General features: G+C 40.0%; 1 protein-coding gene and 2 long non-coding RNA genes across 6 annotated transcripts in view; 1 reads left to right on the top strand and 2 right to left on the bottom strand.

The window, feature by feature from the left end:
- The window catches only part of me2 (malic enzyme 2, NAD(+)-dependent, mitochondrial), an 80089-nt gene extending 76940 nt beyond the window's left edge, over window positions 1–3149 (top strand). For 3 of the 4 annotated variants that reach the window (XM_087251709.1, XM_087251707.1, XM_087251708.1), the window contains 2 exons: window positions 262–360; window positions 2763–3149. In XM_087251709.1, the coding sequence (XP_087107835.1) occupies window positions 262–360; window positions 2763–2924 (261 nt within the window). In that variant the 3' untranslated portion in view covers window positions 2925–3149. 4 annotated transcript variants of the gene reach the window in all.
- Window positions 2767–9839, bottom strand: LOC147843825 (uncharacterized). Its single transcript, XR_015490828.1, has 3 exons — window positions 7304–9839; window positions 5778–6574; window positions 2767–5457 (listed from the first exon to the last, which is right to left on the bottom strand). It is a non-coding gene; the product is annotated as an uncharacterized LOC147843825 (long non-coding RNA).
- Window positions 9840–11171: 1332 nt separating this feature from the next.
- Window positions 11172–18357, bottom strand: part of LOC147843826 (uncharacterized) — a 57201-nt gene continuing 50015 nt past the window's right edge. The window contains exon 2 of the long non-coding RNA XR_015490953.1: window positions 11172–12304. This is a non-coding gene — a long non-coding RNA (uncharacterized LOC147843826). The remainder of the gene's footprint in view (window positions 12305–18357) is intronic.

The raw sequence follows: 18357 nt of genomic DNA on the forward strand, positions 1-18357 counted from the left end.
CATGTTTACCTAGCCTTTCCGAGACAAAATCCTCTACAGTTTCATTAAAAACATCATCACTTGTGTTTGGAGGATAAAATAAAGTCTTATTGTTCTGTGCTGATATAAGAGTGACGCAATGATAAGGCTATGTTAGGTTTGAGGTCAGCGAACCAGTCTGAACACTGTTATTAGCGTAGATAAGTTAAAGCAGCACTTGTTGTAGGTGTGTTCTGTTAATGTTTGATTCTGTAACTTGATGAAAGAGTGTTTGTGTTGTAGACACTGGCGGATCAGCTGACGGATGAAGAGCTGAGTCAGGGACGACTCTATCCACCACTGTCCAACATCAGAGAGGTGTCGCTGCAGATGGCCATCAAGGTGTGTTTGTGTGTGTTGGAGTTGGTGGTTTACAAGGACACAATTTGTATAATGACATTAATATGACCTGGTTGTACTCTATTAAGGTGGTTTATGAGGACATGCATTGTGTCCTAATAATTCAAAAAGCTTAAATCATATTTACCTGGGTTATATCATATTAAAAGTTTGCCACAGGTTTCCTGTGAGAGTGGGGTTTAGTGGGTAGGGTCAAATAATAAGTGTATGTTACTGTATGAAATTCATTACACCTATGGAGAGTCCTCATAAAGCACTAATACCAGTGTGTGTGAGCGTGCGCTGGTTTTGTTGGTTTACAAGGACACACTTGATTGAACCAAGGTGATTTATGAGGACATGCATTGTGTCCTCATAATTCATAGCATGTGTGCTGTATCTGGGATGTTTATGTATGTTTGTGTGTGTGTGTGTGTGTGTGTGTGTGTGTGTGTGTGTATATGTATTTGTGTGCTGTTTCTGTGATGTGTGTGTGTTCGCATGCTTGTTTGTGTGTGTGTGTGTCTGTATGTGTGTGTGTGTGTGTGTGTGTGTGTGTGTGTGTGTGTGTGTGTGTGTGTGTGCGTGTGCGTGTGCGCGCGCGCGCTGTATGTGTGATCTTTATGTATAGGTGTTTGTGCATGTGTGTTCCCATGCATGTGTGCATGATATGTGTGTGCGTGTGTGGGTGTCCGCATGCATGTTTGTGTGTGTACATGACGCGTGTGTATGTGTAAATGCATGTATGTGTGTGCTGTTTCTGTAATGCTTATGTATGTATGTATGTTTGTGTGTGTGTGTGTGTGTACATGTATTTGTGTGCTGTTTCTGTGATGTGTGTGTGTGTGTGTGTGTGTGTGTTCGCATGCATGTTTTTGTGCATGCTTTGTGTGTATGCATGTATGTTTGTGTGTGTGTGTGCTGTATGTGTGTGTGCATGACGTGTGTGTACTGTGTGAACGCGTATGTGTGTGTGTACTGTATCTGTGATGTGTGCGAACGTTCGCATGCATGTTTTTGTGCATATGTGTTTGCATGAAGTGTGTGTTTGTGTGTGTGTGCGTGCATGTGCATGCTTGTGTGTGTGTGAGCTGTGTTTGCTGTATGTGTGGTGTGTGTGTGTGTGTTTGTGTGTGCGTGTGTGCATGTTTGTGCATGTGTGTTCGCATGCATGTGTGCATGAAATGTGTGTGCGTGTGGTTGTTCGCATGCATGTTTGTGTGTGTGTGCGTGCGTGTGTGTGTGTGAGTGGGTGCGCATGTGTGCCTGCATGTATGTGTGTGTGTAGCAAATGTCCCCACAAATATAGCAATAGCACTAATTTTGACCGTGTTGGAACATTGTTGTTCCTCATGAGGAAAAGAGCTCATAAATTGATATGTGTGTGCGTGTGTGGGTGTTCGCATGCATGTTTGTGTGTGTGCATGACGCGTGTGTGTGTGTAAATGCATGTATGTGTGTGCTGTTTCTGTAATGCTTATGTATGTATGTATGTTTGTGTGTGTGTGTGTACATGTATTTGTGTGCTGTTTCTGTGATGTGTGTGTGTGTTCGCATGCATGTTTTTGTGCATGTTTTGTGTGCATGTATGTTTGTGTGTGTGTGTGTGTGTGTGCTGTATGTGTGTGTGTGCATGACGTGTGTGTACTGTGTGAACGCGTATGTATGTGTGTGTGTGCTGTATCTGTGATGTGTGCGTACGTTCGCATGCATGTTTTTGTGCATATGTGTTTGCATGACGTGTGTGTTTGTGCGTGTGTGCGTGCGTGTGCATGCTTGTGTGTGTGTGAGCTGTGTTTGCTGTATGTGTGTGTGCGTGTGCGTGTCTGCGTGTGTGCATGTTTGTGCATGTGTGTTCGCATGCATGTGTGCATGAAATGTGTGTGCGTGTGGTTGTTCGCATGCATGTTTATGTGTGTGTGCATGCGTGTGTGTGTGAGTGGGTGCGCATGTGTGCCTGCATGTATGTGTGTGTAGCAAATGTCCCCACAAATATAGCAATAGCACTAATTTTGACCGTGTTGGAACATTGTTGTTCCTCATAAGGAAAACAGCTCATAAATCACTCCGAATGAGGTATTTTGTAAATGTGAAAGTGCAGAGTGTTTTCTGTGAGGGTTGGGTCTTATTGTAGAATAGGGAACAGAGGACAGAACATACAGTCTATACAATATAAAAATCATTATGTCTATGGGAAGTCCCCATAAAACATGAAAACCCAACATGTGTGTTATTCACTCATCATCTGAATCACCACAGACTAAAAGATAGATCTTGAGAATCAATAAAGGTTGTTAAAATGAAGTTTACTTCAAATGTAGACCTGTACTGAAAATTGTAAATGTGAATGATTTTGTTCCTGGGTGAGTTGCTGAGATGTTGTGTGTGTGTGTGTTTGTGTACAGGTGGTGGAGTATGTGTATTCAAAGGGAATGGCGTTTCGATACCCGGAGCCTGTGGATAAAGAGTCGTACGTCAGATCAGTGGTCTGGAACACAAACTACGACTCTTTCCTACCCGACATCTACGACTGGCCCGGGGTCTCACACACTCCCATAGTAGATTAAAAACAAACAGCAGAGCCAGAGAAAAGCCGAACAAACAACACACAGTCTGCAGGCAGGTTCATTCTTCTGTTTTAGACACTCCATTTAGAGTATTTATCATTTCTTAGCCCTTGCTGACATTTTTTGGATTCATTTTACAAACGTTCAGGTCACATTTCACTCCAGATTAAATATGAAAGAACTTATTTTGTGCGTAAAGAAAATAAAGCCTATTTTAGGATGTGATTGATTGTGACATTATTTCCTTATTGAAATTAAGGATCGTTTTTAACCATAATTCTCATTCGTTTATTGCTAAACAGGTGGAAATTTGATGGGGTTTGTATGTGCATTGATTGCAATGGAAAGAAATAGGATCACTTAAACATTCTCAGTTTTTTTGGGATTTGTTTTATATTATTATTATTTTTATTCATTCATGTATTTATTTCTGTAAATGACTGATTACATTTTTTAGGAGACCTGGAAGGGACGTGATGGTGAAGAAAAAAAAAAGAAGTGATGGGTGAACATATTTTTGAAAGTTTTTGCGTTCCCTCGCAAAGATGTTTTGCGTTATCTCACAAAAATTGTTCGACAAACACTTCACGTCATACATGACAACCCTCCTGTCTTTGCCGGGATTCTCCCGTATTTTACCATTATATCCTATTATTAGGTATTTTACCATATTTCTCTCATACTTTTAATCTTGAAAGCATGTTAAAAGTAATATAAAAATGTAGGTAGGTAGGTTACTTTATTTATACCCGAAGGTAGATTTGGTTTGCAGTCAAGAGTCCTCATCTCACAACAGTGCCACACAAAGCAACTCACACGGTAACAACAACAAATGCACATTAAGACATAAAATGTAAACATAAAGAATAAATAAATAATCACTTTAAGTGTCCACCCCCCCCCCCTTTCCCCCAAGTAAATATTAAAATAATCTAAAATATGCAAGTCACTGCAACATCTCTGCTTTAGTCTATGCCTTATTTAAATGTCTAATGGCTGCTGGTATGAAACTATTTTTGTATCGTTTCGTTTTAGAGCTTAATACTAGAAACCTACGACCGGAGGGAAGGAGCTGAAACTCTTGAGTGCAGGGGATGAGCAGTGTCTGCATTCACTTGCATTAAAGCTGTGCGTCGATCAGCGCCGCTCATATGCAACCTCTGAATCAGCGAATGCATGTACAGTATAAGCGCTGACCGACTCCCAGATCAGCTGTAATCGCCATTTAAAGAGGAGCTAAAGTGCAGGACAATTTGGGATTTGGGTGTGTGTTTAAACAGACAAATACACTTAATAATATGTAAACATGCCTGGACGTCCTGCATGTTTTATTTTATTTTAAACACTACTGATTTCCTCTTAAATGAATAAAAAGTTGAAGTATGCTTTGGTTATATATCAGTGCATTCGTAAAATGACACCTCTGTTATCAAACGAAACAAAACAGGAGATTCATGTGCTGCTCTTCACTTGTTTGATAACAGAGGTGTCACTTTAATTGCCGTGTACAGAAGCTGATCTAGGATCAGTTTATCATATGGAGCGCGCGTCCGTCAGTCAGAGCTTATACAAGCATTCACTGAGTTAGAGTTTGGATATGATCAACACACAGCTTTAATGCAAGTGAATGCAGACATGTTTATATTAATGTCAACATGCTTTCAAGATTAAAAATATGAGAGAAATGTGGGAAAATAAATAATAATATGATATAATGGTAAAATATGGGACAATCCTGGCAAAAACAGGAGGGTTGTCATGTATGAAGTGAAGTGTTTGTCGAACAACAGTTTTGTGAGATAACGCAAAACATCTCTGCGAGCAAAAACTTTCAAAAATATGTTTACCTATCACTCAGCTTTTTTTTTCTTCCACCCATTTTTTTTCTCCACCATCACGTCCCTTCCGGGTTGGGTACATTTCTTTTCATATTTAAATGCAAATATTGTCATTAGAGCACTTTCTTTTGTTGTCAGAAATGACATTTGGTCAGAAGATTTTTTTTTTATATTATATAATATATTTTTACTATTCAAAAAATAAACATGCTCTAAATAGCAACATTTTTATTTTAAATTTGTAAAAAATCCAAGAGAAACTGAGCATTTTCAAGTGGAGTCTTTCTATTATTATTATTATTATTATTATTATTATTTTAACATTCACACATTACTTTTTTGCATTTTTATTTGACTATTTGACTTTAAAATACACTTAAAAACTAAAATACCCCTCATGGTAATGAGACTTTGGTGATAAACCTGTCTACACTGTAAAAAATATCCATGAATGAGCAGTTTTCCATATTGTGCATCATGTATTTTTTATTTTTTCCTATTTATTTACGCTTTTAAAAATGCATTATGAGACCTTGATCCTTGATCCAACAACTTTAAACTTTGAAAAGTGAAAAAAAGTGACTTTTATTAACATTTTTCTAGTTTAAAATGCTATATTGTCTGGGTTGGTGTTGTATATTGCACTACAAAAACCTTGTAATAAACTGCCAACACATTTTCGATTATTTTGCACTCTTATTTCGGTCACACTTTACAATAAGGTTCATTAGTTAATGTTAATTAATGCATTTACTAACATGAACAAACAATGAACAATACATTTACTACTGTATTTGTTCATGTTAGTTAACGTTAGTTAATGTAAATACAGTAGTTCATTGTTAGTTCATGTTAACTCATGGTGCATTAACTAATGTTAACAAGCATGGACTTGGATGTTAATTATGCATTAATAAATGTTCAATTATGATTAATAAATGCTGTACATGTGTTGTTCATGATTAGTTCATGTTAGTAAATGCATTAACTAATGAACCTTATTGTAAAGTGGTACCCTTATTTCTCTAGATATTATTTCTTATATGATTTCAAGCTACTAAAATGTCAATAAAAGTCACTTTGTTAAACTGTAGAGTTGAATTTTCAACATCAGAAGTCAACAGAGCAGAGATCGACATCCCATAATGCAACTTACAACCGTGAATAAAACCAAAAACACTCATATATCACAACAAAAGGGAACTGTTCATTTACAGATATTTATTTACAGTGTAATATTTCACAACAGAACCTCATTTAGGCTTTATCGACTTTATGCTAAATATATTTTCTTATATATAATTTCCACCTTATATTATATGTTATATACCTTTTTCTCCAGCCAGTGTTGCCTTTGTCACTCCTCTCCATTGTTTTTGAATGCTTTAAGCCAAGAAAACTTTTCTAAAATGAAGACGCACTCCATTTATTCATTGTGTTTGTGTTTCTTTCTTATCATTCATTCAGTTTGTACAGATACTCCATATACGTATTTCACAGTACTAGACATGAAGGATTAGCTAGAGTTCGGTATATACTGTGCAATATTAAACGTGACATATATTTCTAGCTGTGGCTAAATTACCAGCATAAGTTTAAACAACTATATAAGCGGATGCATAGGATATAAACGTGTTTTTATAGTAAAAATGTGGACATCTTGTATCTGCTCTGAGTTTATTTTCATAAAATAGCTGACTGACTGCATATTATCCACATCTGCTTCCCAAATAAATGAATAAATGGTCATGAAATGTTGATTTGAGCTCCAGCTATGTGGAAAGAAACATGTGATTATCTGTAAGAAGATACCTAAAGGGGACCTTTTATGCAAAATGTGCTTTTATAAGGGGTTTAAACACAGTTGTGTGGCAGCAGTGTGTGAAAATAGCCCGCTTTTAAGAATAAAAATGTATTAATTTACTTTTTATAATCACACTTGATGAAAGAAACACTTTGATTGACATTCTCCCTTTGTAAGTGTCATCAGAGAGGGGAAAGCCCCGCCCACTAGTGACCATCTGTCCCTCATTAGCATAAACAGCCCTAAGTGAGAAGCAGTCGTCCGTCATTAGAGTTTTGACCTGCTGAAGATAATGTCAGCGATGAAGAGGATATTAAATGTGGAGTTTTAAGACGCATAATTGACCACTGTAGCTCCGCCCACTTTTGAAAAGAGCACAATCTCATTTGAATTTAAAGCGACAGTCACCAAAACAGCACAATTAGGATCAAAGCCTAAAGGGGTCAGTTTCAGAGAGATCTATGTGTGGTATATTGAGCTGAAACTTGACATACATACTCTGGGAACATCAGAGACTTGTTTTACACAATTATATAAGCGGATGTGTTGGATATAAACATGATTTTATAGTGAAAATATGGACATCTTGTATCTGCTCGAAGCTTATTTTCATAAAATAGCTGGCTGACTGTACATTATCCACATCTGCTTCCCAAATAAATGAATAAATGGTCATGAAATGTTGATTTAAGCTCCAGTTATGTGAAAAGAACAATATGACATTTGTAAGATGATACTTAAAGGGGACCTATTATGCAAAATGTGCTTTTATAAGGGGTTTAAACACAGTTGTGTGGCAGCAGTGTGTGAAAATAGCCCGCTTTTAATAATAAAAATTAATTAATTAGCTTTTTATAATCACACTTGATGAAAGAAACACTTTGATTGACATTCTCCCTTTGTAAGTGTCATGAAAGCGGGGAAAAGCCCCGCCCACTAGTGACCATCTGTCCCTCATTAGCATAAACAGCCCTAAGTGAGAAGCAGTCGTCCGTCATTAGAGTTTTGACCTGCTGAAGATAATGTCAGCGATGAAGAGGATATTAAATGTGGAGTTTTAAGACGCATAATTGACCACCGTAGCTCCGCCCACTTTTGAAAAGAGCACAATCTCATTTGAATTTAAAGCGACAGTCACCAAAACAGCACAATTAGGATCAAAGCCTAAAGGGGTCAGTTTCAGAGAGATCTATGTGTGGTATATTGAGCTGAAACTTGACATACATACTCTGGGAACATCAGAGACTTGTTTTACACAATTATATAAGCGGATGTGTTGGATATAAACATGATTTTATAGTGAAAATATGGACATCTTGTATCTGCTCGAAGCTTATTTTCATAAAATAGCTGGCTGACTGTATATTATCCAACTTATTGCACATCCGCTTCCCAAATAAATGAAAAAATGGTCATGAAATGTTGATTTAAGCTCCAGTTATGTGGAAAGAACAATATGACATTTGTAAGATGATACTTAAAGGGGACCTATTATGCAAAATGTACTTTTATAAGGGGTTTAAACACAGTTGTGTGGCAGCAGTGTGTGAAAATAGCCCGCTTTTAATAACAAAATTAATTACCTCTGCTTTTTATTACCACATGTTTTATAAGAAACACTTTGATTGACATTCTCCCTTTGTAAGTCTCATCAGAGGGGGAAAAGCCCCGCCCACTTGTGACCATCTCTCCCTCATTAGCATAAACAGCCTTAGGTGAGAAGCAGCCATCCGCCATTAGAGTTTTCACCTGTTTCATAATGTCAGCCAATAAGAGGATTAAAAATGTGACGTTTTAAGACGCACAAGTGACCACCGTAGCTCCGCCCTCTTTTGAAAAGAGCACAATCTCATTTGAATTTAAAGCGACAGTCACCAAAACCGCACAATTAGGATCAAAGCCTAAAAGGGTCAGTTTCAGAGAGTTATACAGCATTATTTGTGTGATATTTTGAGCTGAATCTTCACGTACACACCCATCAGAGACTTATTTTACATCTTGTAAAAAGCGTGATAATAGGTCCCCTTCAAAGAGTCACTATAATAAAATGCAGAAAAACTCCATCACTGTGCTTGTGACCTTTAGAAGTGTCTGCTTTTACATGTTCATATATCATCAGCAGTTAAATATTTTGTTCAATGTTTTATGGGCTGTTAAGGGAGCAACGCAGTTATAGTTGATTGATTTTATATTTTAAACCTGCTTTCATAGATGCGCTTTAAAGGCTGATATATCTGTTTATACACCACCTAAAAAAATCTTGTTGTCGATGCCAGTTGTAAAAGCAGGAAATACTAACTTGACTTCTGGTTGATCATTTGGAAAAGTGGCAGAAGGCTGATTTTTCTGCTGAATGATCTGTTGAGCTGCATCCCAATCATCACAAATACTGCAGCAGACCTATCGGAACCCGCATGGACTCAAGATTCTCACAGAAATCAGTCAAGTTTGGTGAAGGAAACGTCATGGTTTGGGGTTTTATTCAGTATGGGGGTGTGAGTAGATGGCAACATCAACAGCCTGAGGTATCAAGACATTTGTGCTGCCCATTACATTACAAACCACAGGAGAGGGCAAATTCTTCAGCAGGATAGCACTCATCTCATACTTCAGCCTCCACATCAAAGCTCCTGAAAGCAAAGAAGGTCAGACTGCTCCAGGATTGGCCAGCCCAGTCACCAGACATGAACATTATTGAGCATGCCTGGGGTAAGATGAAGGAGGAGGCATTGAAGATGAATCCAAAGAGTCTTGATGAACTCTGGGAGTCCTGCAAGAACGCTTTCTTTGCCATACCAGATGACTTTATTAATCAGTGATTTGAGTCATTGCAGAGATGTATGGATGCAGTCCTCCAAGCTCATGATGGAGTCAGACACAATATTCATTCTGTCTCCACTGCAGCAGGACTTTATATTCTATACTGGAGCTGCATGATTAATCTGAAAAAAGATGGCAATCTCGATTCAACCCCCCCAGACGATCTGGAGAAAAGCAAAGGTGGTCGCACAGGTCCCTTTATTAATCCGGGATCACCACAGTGGAATGAACCACCAACTTTACCAGCATATGTTTTATGCAGTGAATGCCCTTCCAGCTGCAACCTATCACTGGCAAACATCCATACACACTCATTCACACAAATGGACAATTTAGCTTACCCAATTAATGCTAATATAAAAGAAGTACAAACAATGATATACGTAAATGAAAACACCATGCTGCCTTATTATAATAGTTTATTTACAAATAAAAAAACACATTGCTGATTGTATTTAAGTAACATTTGTTGAGGGTGGGGTAGTAGGGAGTGCTTTTACGTCACAGCAAGAAGGTTGCTTGTTCGAGCCTTGGCTTGGTCAGTTGATGTTTCTGTGTGGAGTTTGCATGGTCTCTCCATGTTGGCGTGGGTGCTCCGGTTTCCCCCACACTCCAAACACATGCGCTGTAGGTGAATGGGGTAGGCTAAAATTGTCCGTAGTGTATGAGTGTGAATGAGTGTGTGTGGATGTTTCCCAGAGATAGGCTGCAGCTGGAAGGGCATCCGCTGCGTAAAAACCCGCTGGATAAGCTAGTGGTTCATTCCGCTGTGGAAACCCCGGATTAATAAAGGGACTAAGCCGAAAAGAAAATGAATGAATGAATATTATTTTAGATTATTAATAAAACTATAACCTTTTTAATAAAATCACCCTATTGCTTTTTACTGGGTTACTTTGAAGTAAATGCTGATAATACGCAAACATTGATATGAATATACAGGTTATATGATGAATTAATTCATAAAATAAAACTTAAGAAAATAAGTTCTGCTCTTGAATAAATGATCAGAATCAAGTGTGATGTTATGCTGACATCTAGTGTACATACTTCATCTCTAAGTAGTAGTATATAGCATGAATACTGTATAGCATGCCCCTTTAGAGTATGCAGTGTTTCTGTACTTTATTACATTAAATAATGCACTTAATAAAATGCAGATATCAGTAACAATACAAAAACAATTACAAGTAATTTACTTATGAATTATTAAAAAACAAAATACATACAAATCCATATATTCATTCATTTTCACAAGACAAAATTTAGTTGGAAACTATTTTATATACTCAAATTTGACTTTTGCATGCTAAAAGCAGCCTACTTGAGTAAGAAACGTTTTACTTAAATTGGGTTATTAAAAAACTCTTGACTACCAATATTATGATATAGGTCTGCTGTAGTCAACCTAAAACCTACAGTAGGTTGATAATAAACCAAAACAAAACCCCTTCCCGTATTAGGACTTTTTATTAATTTTTATTTTATTAATAACAGTAAGTTCATGACATGTTAAATATATAGTCTAATCTGCTGGTTTTAAACATACAGAATAATAATCATAAATATAGTTATGTAACAACCATAACATTACCGTTATGTCTTTGGACATCTTTAATTACATTTGTATTACCTACACCAAATGTTGACTAATGAAGGTACATTTATAACAGCTATTTATTAGTTAGACTACTGTATTGTCAAACCATGTTGCATACAAATGCATTCAACAGACTTATATGACAATGTATTCCTGTAGAGGACAAATAAAACACGAGACGGGTGTTTAGAAAGAGTATAGTTTATTTAGTTTGACCTGCAAACTTATCTAAACAAGTGAAACTTTCAGAAAACAGCCCGGAAACATTATGATGCGCACGCTCGTGGAGATAACCCGCGGTTGTCTTCAATAGTCCTTCTTTCATCAACAGCTCTGCTGAAAAACAAAGCAAAACATTACAACAGTCAGACATAGAGCAAAGAGCATAGAATTACCAAGAGGCGACACTCTACAATTTGGGAAACAATAACGCGCTTTTTGAATAAATTAAATAAAAACAAAGCAGCTGCTTTCCATCGCGACAGCAATGACGAGCGATCGCGATCACTTCAAAATGGCGGAATCCGGGTCTGTTGCTCTCGGTCATTCTAAGCTCTTTGCATAAAGTTAAATCATAACAGTTACCATGGTTTCTATTTCAAACTATAGTAAACTAAAGTTTGAAACTATAGTTTAAAATAGAAGATGAGTGGGCCTCGCTACTCCCACCCACCATAACCCTCGCAGCGAGGTCCCACTACCGGCCCCCCGTGTTTCCCTGAGGGTCCTCGGGGGTTGTTTGCTCCCTGCCTAGGGCTCAAAGGCCGCCTCGCCCCAGGGAGTGCACGGAAAGACCGGGCGCCAGGCCGTGCCAGTATTCACTGGATGTTGCTCGGCGGCACATTTCGAGCAACAAACACGTAATGTTCTTCGCGATATTGCGTTTATGTATGCAAACCGCAAGGAACTACAGCACAGACGGGCCCGGGTGAAGCTTCACGAAGCGGACTTCTTGAGATTGGCGTGGCTCCACTCGTACCGTCGGTATTGAACTCACCTTGGTCAAGTACAAACAGCTACACCGGGCGAACTGACAGCGCTGAGAGAGAACCGAGAAGCTTTATAGGAATACATATGCAAATTTTTACAAGGCACGTCACTGCTGTGCTGTGAGTCTCGTTGTCATGGTGAGCGCTGAAGAGGGCTCACCTGATTGGAGCACGCCGACCGGCTGTGAAGGACCTGAGCTGTAGATGGAGGAGCTGAACACGCAGCAACATCGAAGGCTCGGGTTGTGAAGAGTCAAGAGGTAAAAAATAAATAAAATAAAAATAAGAGAGTCTCTGATCCATAACCCACAGTAGGTGGCGGTAATGCTCTGGTAAGAATGCGAACCGCCAATAAACACCAGGAAGAAGAAGAAGAAGAGCACACCAACTCGGGAATCTGCGTCACTGTGAGGTGCCGTCTGCTGTGGACAAAAACATTTTAAATGTATTCAATATATATTTTTACATTTTTGGTGCTGTGTAATATTCTGACATGCAGTAGAATATGGAGACAGATGAATATAATTGGATATATGCCGAGCTAGTGTTCCCATACTTATAAACTTCCGGTGACCTGTTATTGTGAGTTTTTTCCACTTTATACGGTTCCTTTTACAACATCGATGTTGTAATGTAATTAAAATACATTCAGTTAAACAAACTTTGGCAGTTGTTCAAGCGTAAAATGAGACAAAAGGCCTTTTACTCGCACGCGGCCGTCAGGATCGGCAGGCTAGCGCTGAAGCTCCATTGAATATACACTGGAGTAAAATAATACTCATATTATAAAAACATGGCGGGGAAAATGTAATTTAATGCAGTGCTTCTTGCACAGTCTGAGACCAGGGAGCGTGTCCGCGGGGTTGTAAAAGGTAAATAATACTAGAAGTTGTTTAGCCACTGTTTAGCCACTGTTTCCTTGGTTACTATAAGAGCTTGTGTAGCGAACGCAGACGCGGTTCGCGTCGTCCGCCTCAGTTTCGGCCCTTGTTTTGACTCGGGAGGCGTGTCCAAACGCCAGGTAACCACTATATAGTGAGCACGGTAGCATTAGTCGGCAGGAGAAGCACTTTAGCAGCATCTAGAACAGCAGCCTGTAAGTACATTTAAGATTTGTTTCAGTTGTTGTGTATGGTTTGAGGACTTGTTTCCAGCTGTTTGTGTAAAGTTGTAGGACATTTAAACTTGCTTTCAGTTGTGTATAATACTAGAAGTTGTTTAGCCACTGTTTCCTTGGTTACTATAAGAGCTTGTGTAGCGAACGCAGACGCGGTTCGCGTCGTCCGCCTCAGTTTCGGCCCTTGTTTTGACTCGGGAGGCGTGTCCAAACGCCAGGTAACCACTATATAGTGAGCACGGTAGCATTAGTCGGCAGGAGAAGCACTTTAGCAGCATCTAGAACAGCAGCCTGTAAGTACATTTAAGATTTGTTTCAGTTGTTGTGTATGGTTTGAGGACTTGTTTCCAGCTGTTTGTGTAAAGTTGTAGGACATTTAAACTTGCTTTCAGTTGTGTATAATACTAGAAGTTGTTTAGCCACTGTTTCCTTGGTTACTATAAGAGCTTGTGTAGCGAACGCAGACGCGGTTCGCGTCGTCCGCCTCAGTTTCGGCCCTTGTTTTGACTCTCGAGGCGTGTCCAGCTGAATTCAATCAGCTAGTGCTTTGGGGTTATATAAACAACTAGTTCACCGCGGCAGCGGTCGCGGCAGCCTCATGTGAAGACCGCCTCGTGTGAAGACCGACGAGGGTAAAGACCATAGACTCTACCTGCGCGACTCCACCGAGCAAAGACACCGACAAAGCACTTGAGTACTTTACTGTATTGTTTTACTTCACACTTATTTTTTGTTGTCAGTGCACTTTTATTATGTGTTTTCTAATTCCTGTTGTTACTAACACTCGCAAAACACGGGAGGTGCGCTGCAGGCGTAATCCTCACAACCTTCGTTCAATACATGTATCTACTATTTCACAACTCTCTCTCTCCGTGGGCCTCTGGAATTGTCAATCAGCTGTTAACAAGGCTGATTTTATTACCTCCATAGCTACATATTCTGACTATAATCTCATGGCTCTAACTGAGACCTGGTTGAGGCCGGAGGACACTGCTACACATGCTACTCTTTCTGCTAATTTCTCTTTTTCCCACACTCCTCGTCAGACAGGGAGAGGGGGTGGGACTGGACTACTAATTTCCAAAGAATGGAAATTTACTCTGATACCGTCCCTGCCAACAATCAGCTCCTTTGAATTCCATGCAGTCACCATTATCCACCCCTTCTACATAAATGTGGTTGTCATCTACCGCCCACCAGGTAAATTAGGTCACTTCCTAGATGAACTGGATGTTCTTCTCTCATCTTTTTCTAATTTTGCCACTCCCTTATTGGTGCTAGGTGACTTCAACATTTACGTTAACAAACCGCAAGCTGCAGACTTTCAGACTCTGCTTGCCTCTTTTGACCTAAAAAGAGCACCTACTTCTGCTACCCACAAATCAGGTAATCAGCTAGACCTTATTTACACACGACACTGCTTCACTGATCAAACAATAGTAACTCCACTACAAATATCTGATCATTTCCTTCTGTCTCTCAACATCCACATTACTCCTGAGCCGCCACACACTCCAACACTGGTTACCTTTCGCAGAAACCTACGATCTCTCTCACCCAATAGACTATCCACCATTGTTTCAGACTCTCTTCCTCCATCTCGCAAACTCACTGCACTTGATTCGAACAGTGCCACTAATACACTCTGCTCCACACTAGCATCATGTCTAGACCGATTATGTCCTCTTGCATCCAGGCCAGCCCGTGCCAGTCCTCCTGCACCCTGGCTCTCGGATGCTCTCCGTGAGCATCGCTCAAAACTTCGGGCTGCAGAGAGAATTTGGCGGAAAACTAAAAATCCTGCACATCTCTTAACATACCAAACTCTTCTGTCCTCTTTCTCAGCTGAGGTTACTTCTGCAAAGCAGACGTATTACCGTCTGAAAATCAACAATGCCACTAATCCTCGCCTACTTTTTAAAACATTTTCCTCCCTCCTCTATCCTCCTCCTCCACCCGCATCCTCCACACTTACTACTGATGACTTTGCTACATTCTTCTGCACCAAAACTGCAAAAATCAGTGCTCAATTTGCTGCACCTACAACAAACACGCAAGATACAACACCAACACCACACACACTCACCTCTTTTTCTCAGCTCTCTGAGTCTGAGGTGTCCAAACTTGTGCTATCTAGCCATGCAACCACCTGTCCACTCGATCCCATTCCCTCTCATCTCTTGCAAGCCATCTCTCCTGCAGTCATACCAACACTGACTCACATAATTAACACATCTCTTGACTCTGGTTTATTCCCCACTACATTTAAGCAGGCTAGGGTAACCCCACTGCTAAAGAAACCCAACCTGGACCATACGCTACTTGAAAACTACAGACCAGTATCCCTGCTTCCATTCATGGCCAAGATTCTGGAGAAAGTAGTGTTCAATCAAGTCCTGGACTTTCTTACTCAAAACAATCTCATGGACAACAAGCAATCCGGCTTTAAGAAAGGCCACTCAACTGAGACTGCCCTGCTCTCGGTCGTGGAGGATCTCAGACTGGCTAAAGCAGACTCTAAATCATCAGTCCTCATTTTGCTGGACTTGTCAGCTGCTTTTGACACTGTCAACCACCAGATCCTGCTATCTACGCTTGAGTCACTGGGCGTTGCGGGCACTGTTATACAATGGTTTAGATCTTACCTCTCTGACAGGTCATTCAGGGTGTCTTGGAGGGGAGAGGTGTCCAACCTACAGCATCTAAACACTGGGGTACCTCAAGGCTCTGTTCTTGGGCCACTTCTCTTCTCCATCTACACATCATCTCTAGGACCAGTCATCCAGAGACATGGATTCTCCTACCACTGCTATGCTGATGACACCCAGCTATACCTCTCTTTTCATCCTGATGATCCCTCGGTTCCAGCTCGTATCTCAGCCTGCCTGTTGGATATTTCACACTGGATGAAAGATCATCATCTTCAGCTGAACCTCGCAAAAACGGAAATGCTTGTAGTTTCTGCCAACCCGACTCTACACCATAACTTTTCAATCCAGATGGATGGGGCAACCATTACTGCATCCAAAATGGTGAAAAGCCTTGGAGTAACGATTGATGACCAACTAAACTTCTCTGACCACATTTCTAGAACTGCTCGATCGTGCAGATTTGCACTCTATAACATCAGAAAGATCCGACCCTTCTTATCTGAACATGCAGCTCAACTCCTTGTTCAAGCTCTTGTTCTCTCCAAACTGGATTACTGCAACTCTCTACTAGCTGGGCTTCCAGCTAACTCTATCAAGCCTCTTCAACTGCTCCAGAATGCAGCAGCACGAGTTGTCTTCAATGAACCTAAACGAGCACATGTCACTCCGCTGCTAGTCCGTTTGCACTGGCTGCCAGTTGCTGCTCGCATCAAATTCAAAACTCTGATGTTTGCCTACAAAGTGACTTCTGGCCTAGCACCTTCTTATCTGCACTCACTTCTGCAGATCTATGTGCCCTCCAGAAACTTGCGTTCTGTGAATGAACGTCGCCTCGTGGTTCCATCCCAAAGAGGGAAAAAATCACTTTCGCGAACGCTCACGCTCAATCTGCCCAGTTGGTGGAATGAACTCCCTAACTGCATCAGAACAGCAGAGTCACTCGCTATTTTCAAGAAACGACTAAAAACTCAACTATTTAGTCTCCACTTCACTTCCTAAGCTGCAATTGCCTCTTTGAATATCACACTAATTGTACAAAAAAAAAAAAAAAAAAAAAAAAAAAAAAAAAAAAAAAAAAAAAAACTACTAACACTTCCCTTCTTAGACTTTACAGACCTGAAACTTGCCTTTAGTACTTATTCATTGTTGCTCTTAGTTGTGTAAATTGCTTCCTTGTCCTCATTTGTAAGTCGCTTTGGATAAAAGCGTCTGCTAAATGACTAAATGTAAATGTAAATGTAAATGTAAATAAAATTAGCCAAAATTAAGGCCATTAAAAAGTATTAAACGTCATCTGACGAGGTATTAAATTTTCGAGCCCAGTTTTTTTAGATACATTTTTAAATTGTGTCAATTGTAGGCCTTTATTCTAAATTTTGCGTGGATTTATTTATATGTGAAGAGTAGGACCTGAGCACTCTCGTGTGAAGTGGAGTTCGCGCGCGCGCTGAAACAAACCGGCGGGTACGCGGCTGGCTTGTTGCCAACTATATAACGTTAGGCGAGCTCGCCTTTGATTCAGTAATTAAACTAAAACATGGGGAAATGCAAGTTTTCGGACCTCAGGCTGGAGGACGCAAGATTTAAAGACTGGTCTATGCCTAGTTGGCAACAGCCGCGAGGTTTATAGCCACGTTTGCAAGAAGACGATTATTGGCGCTATATTAGCTCATATCAGCTGTCAATCACTGAAGGCTTTCCGCTGCCAGATGACAGGGAGCTTGTGTGGGGAGCTTGTTTTTTTCGTGGCCTCCTGTGATAGATGTACCCATCTGATGAACACTTCAGAATGTGGACAGAAGCATTAGGAGATTTCTCGCTTTCTCTTTCACGAGTTTATACGGATACGACGTGGAATAGTGCACGCAAATCTGAACGCCTTGAAAAAGTCGTAGCGCTACCGGTTGTTGTCAACAACAAACTCTTCTGCCTTAAAGCTCCGCCTATGCTGGTTGATTGACACCTCATTTGCATTTGATTTATCATTTGCGATGTCTGTTTGAGCATTTGATTCACCATTTGCGATGTCAGTTTGAGCATTTGATTCACCATTTGCGGAGTCGTTTAAGGATTTGATTCACCATTTGCAGAGTTGTTTGAGCATTTGATTCACCATTTGCAATGTCGGTTTAAGGATTTGATTTATAGTTTGAGCATTTGATTCACAATTAGCGATATCAGTTTGAGGATTTGATTTATCATTTGCGATGTCAGTTTGAGCATTTGATTTATCATTTGCAGAGTCAGTTTGAGGATTTGATTTATCATTTGCAATGTCGGTTGGAGCATTTGATTTATAGTTTGAGCATTGGATTTATCATTTGATCTTTTAAGCATTTGAATTTTCATTTTATTTTTGATAGGAAAAAACTTCCATAATAAACCTTAGTAAAACAAGATAATAAAGTGTAATGTGTCAGTCTCATCCAATCAGCATTAAGCTGTGTCGTCAGCCAGTCGTTTCCCATCATGCTTTTGGTAACGCAGTCTTTTGAGAGCAACTGCGGCCGACTGCTCCATCCGAGGTACCCGCCTCGCGATCGCGAGAGTTTTTTGGCGCACGTCAGCGTGACATCAGAGCGAGGCGAAGGCAAGGCGGACACATTTCTAACCG

Source organism: Danio rerio, chromosome 5 (genome assembly GCF_052040795.2).
Source record: "Danio rerio strain M-AB ecotype USA chromosome 5, GRCz13ab, whole genome shotgun sequence".
Lineage (NCBI taxonomy): Eukaryota > Metazoa > Chordata > Actinopteri > Cypriniformes > Danionidae > Danio > Danio rerio.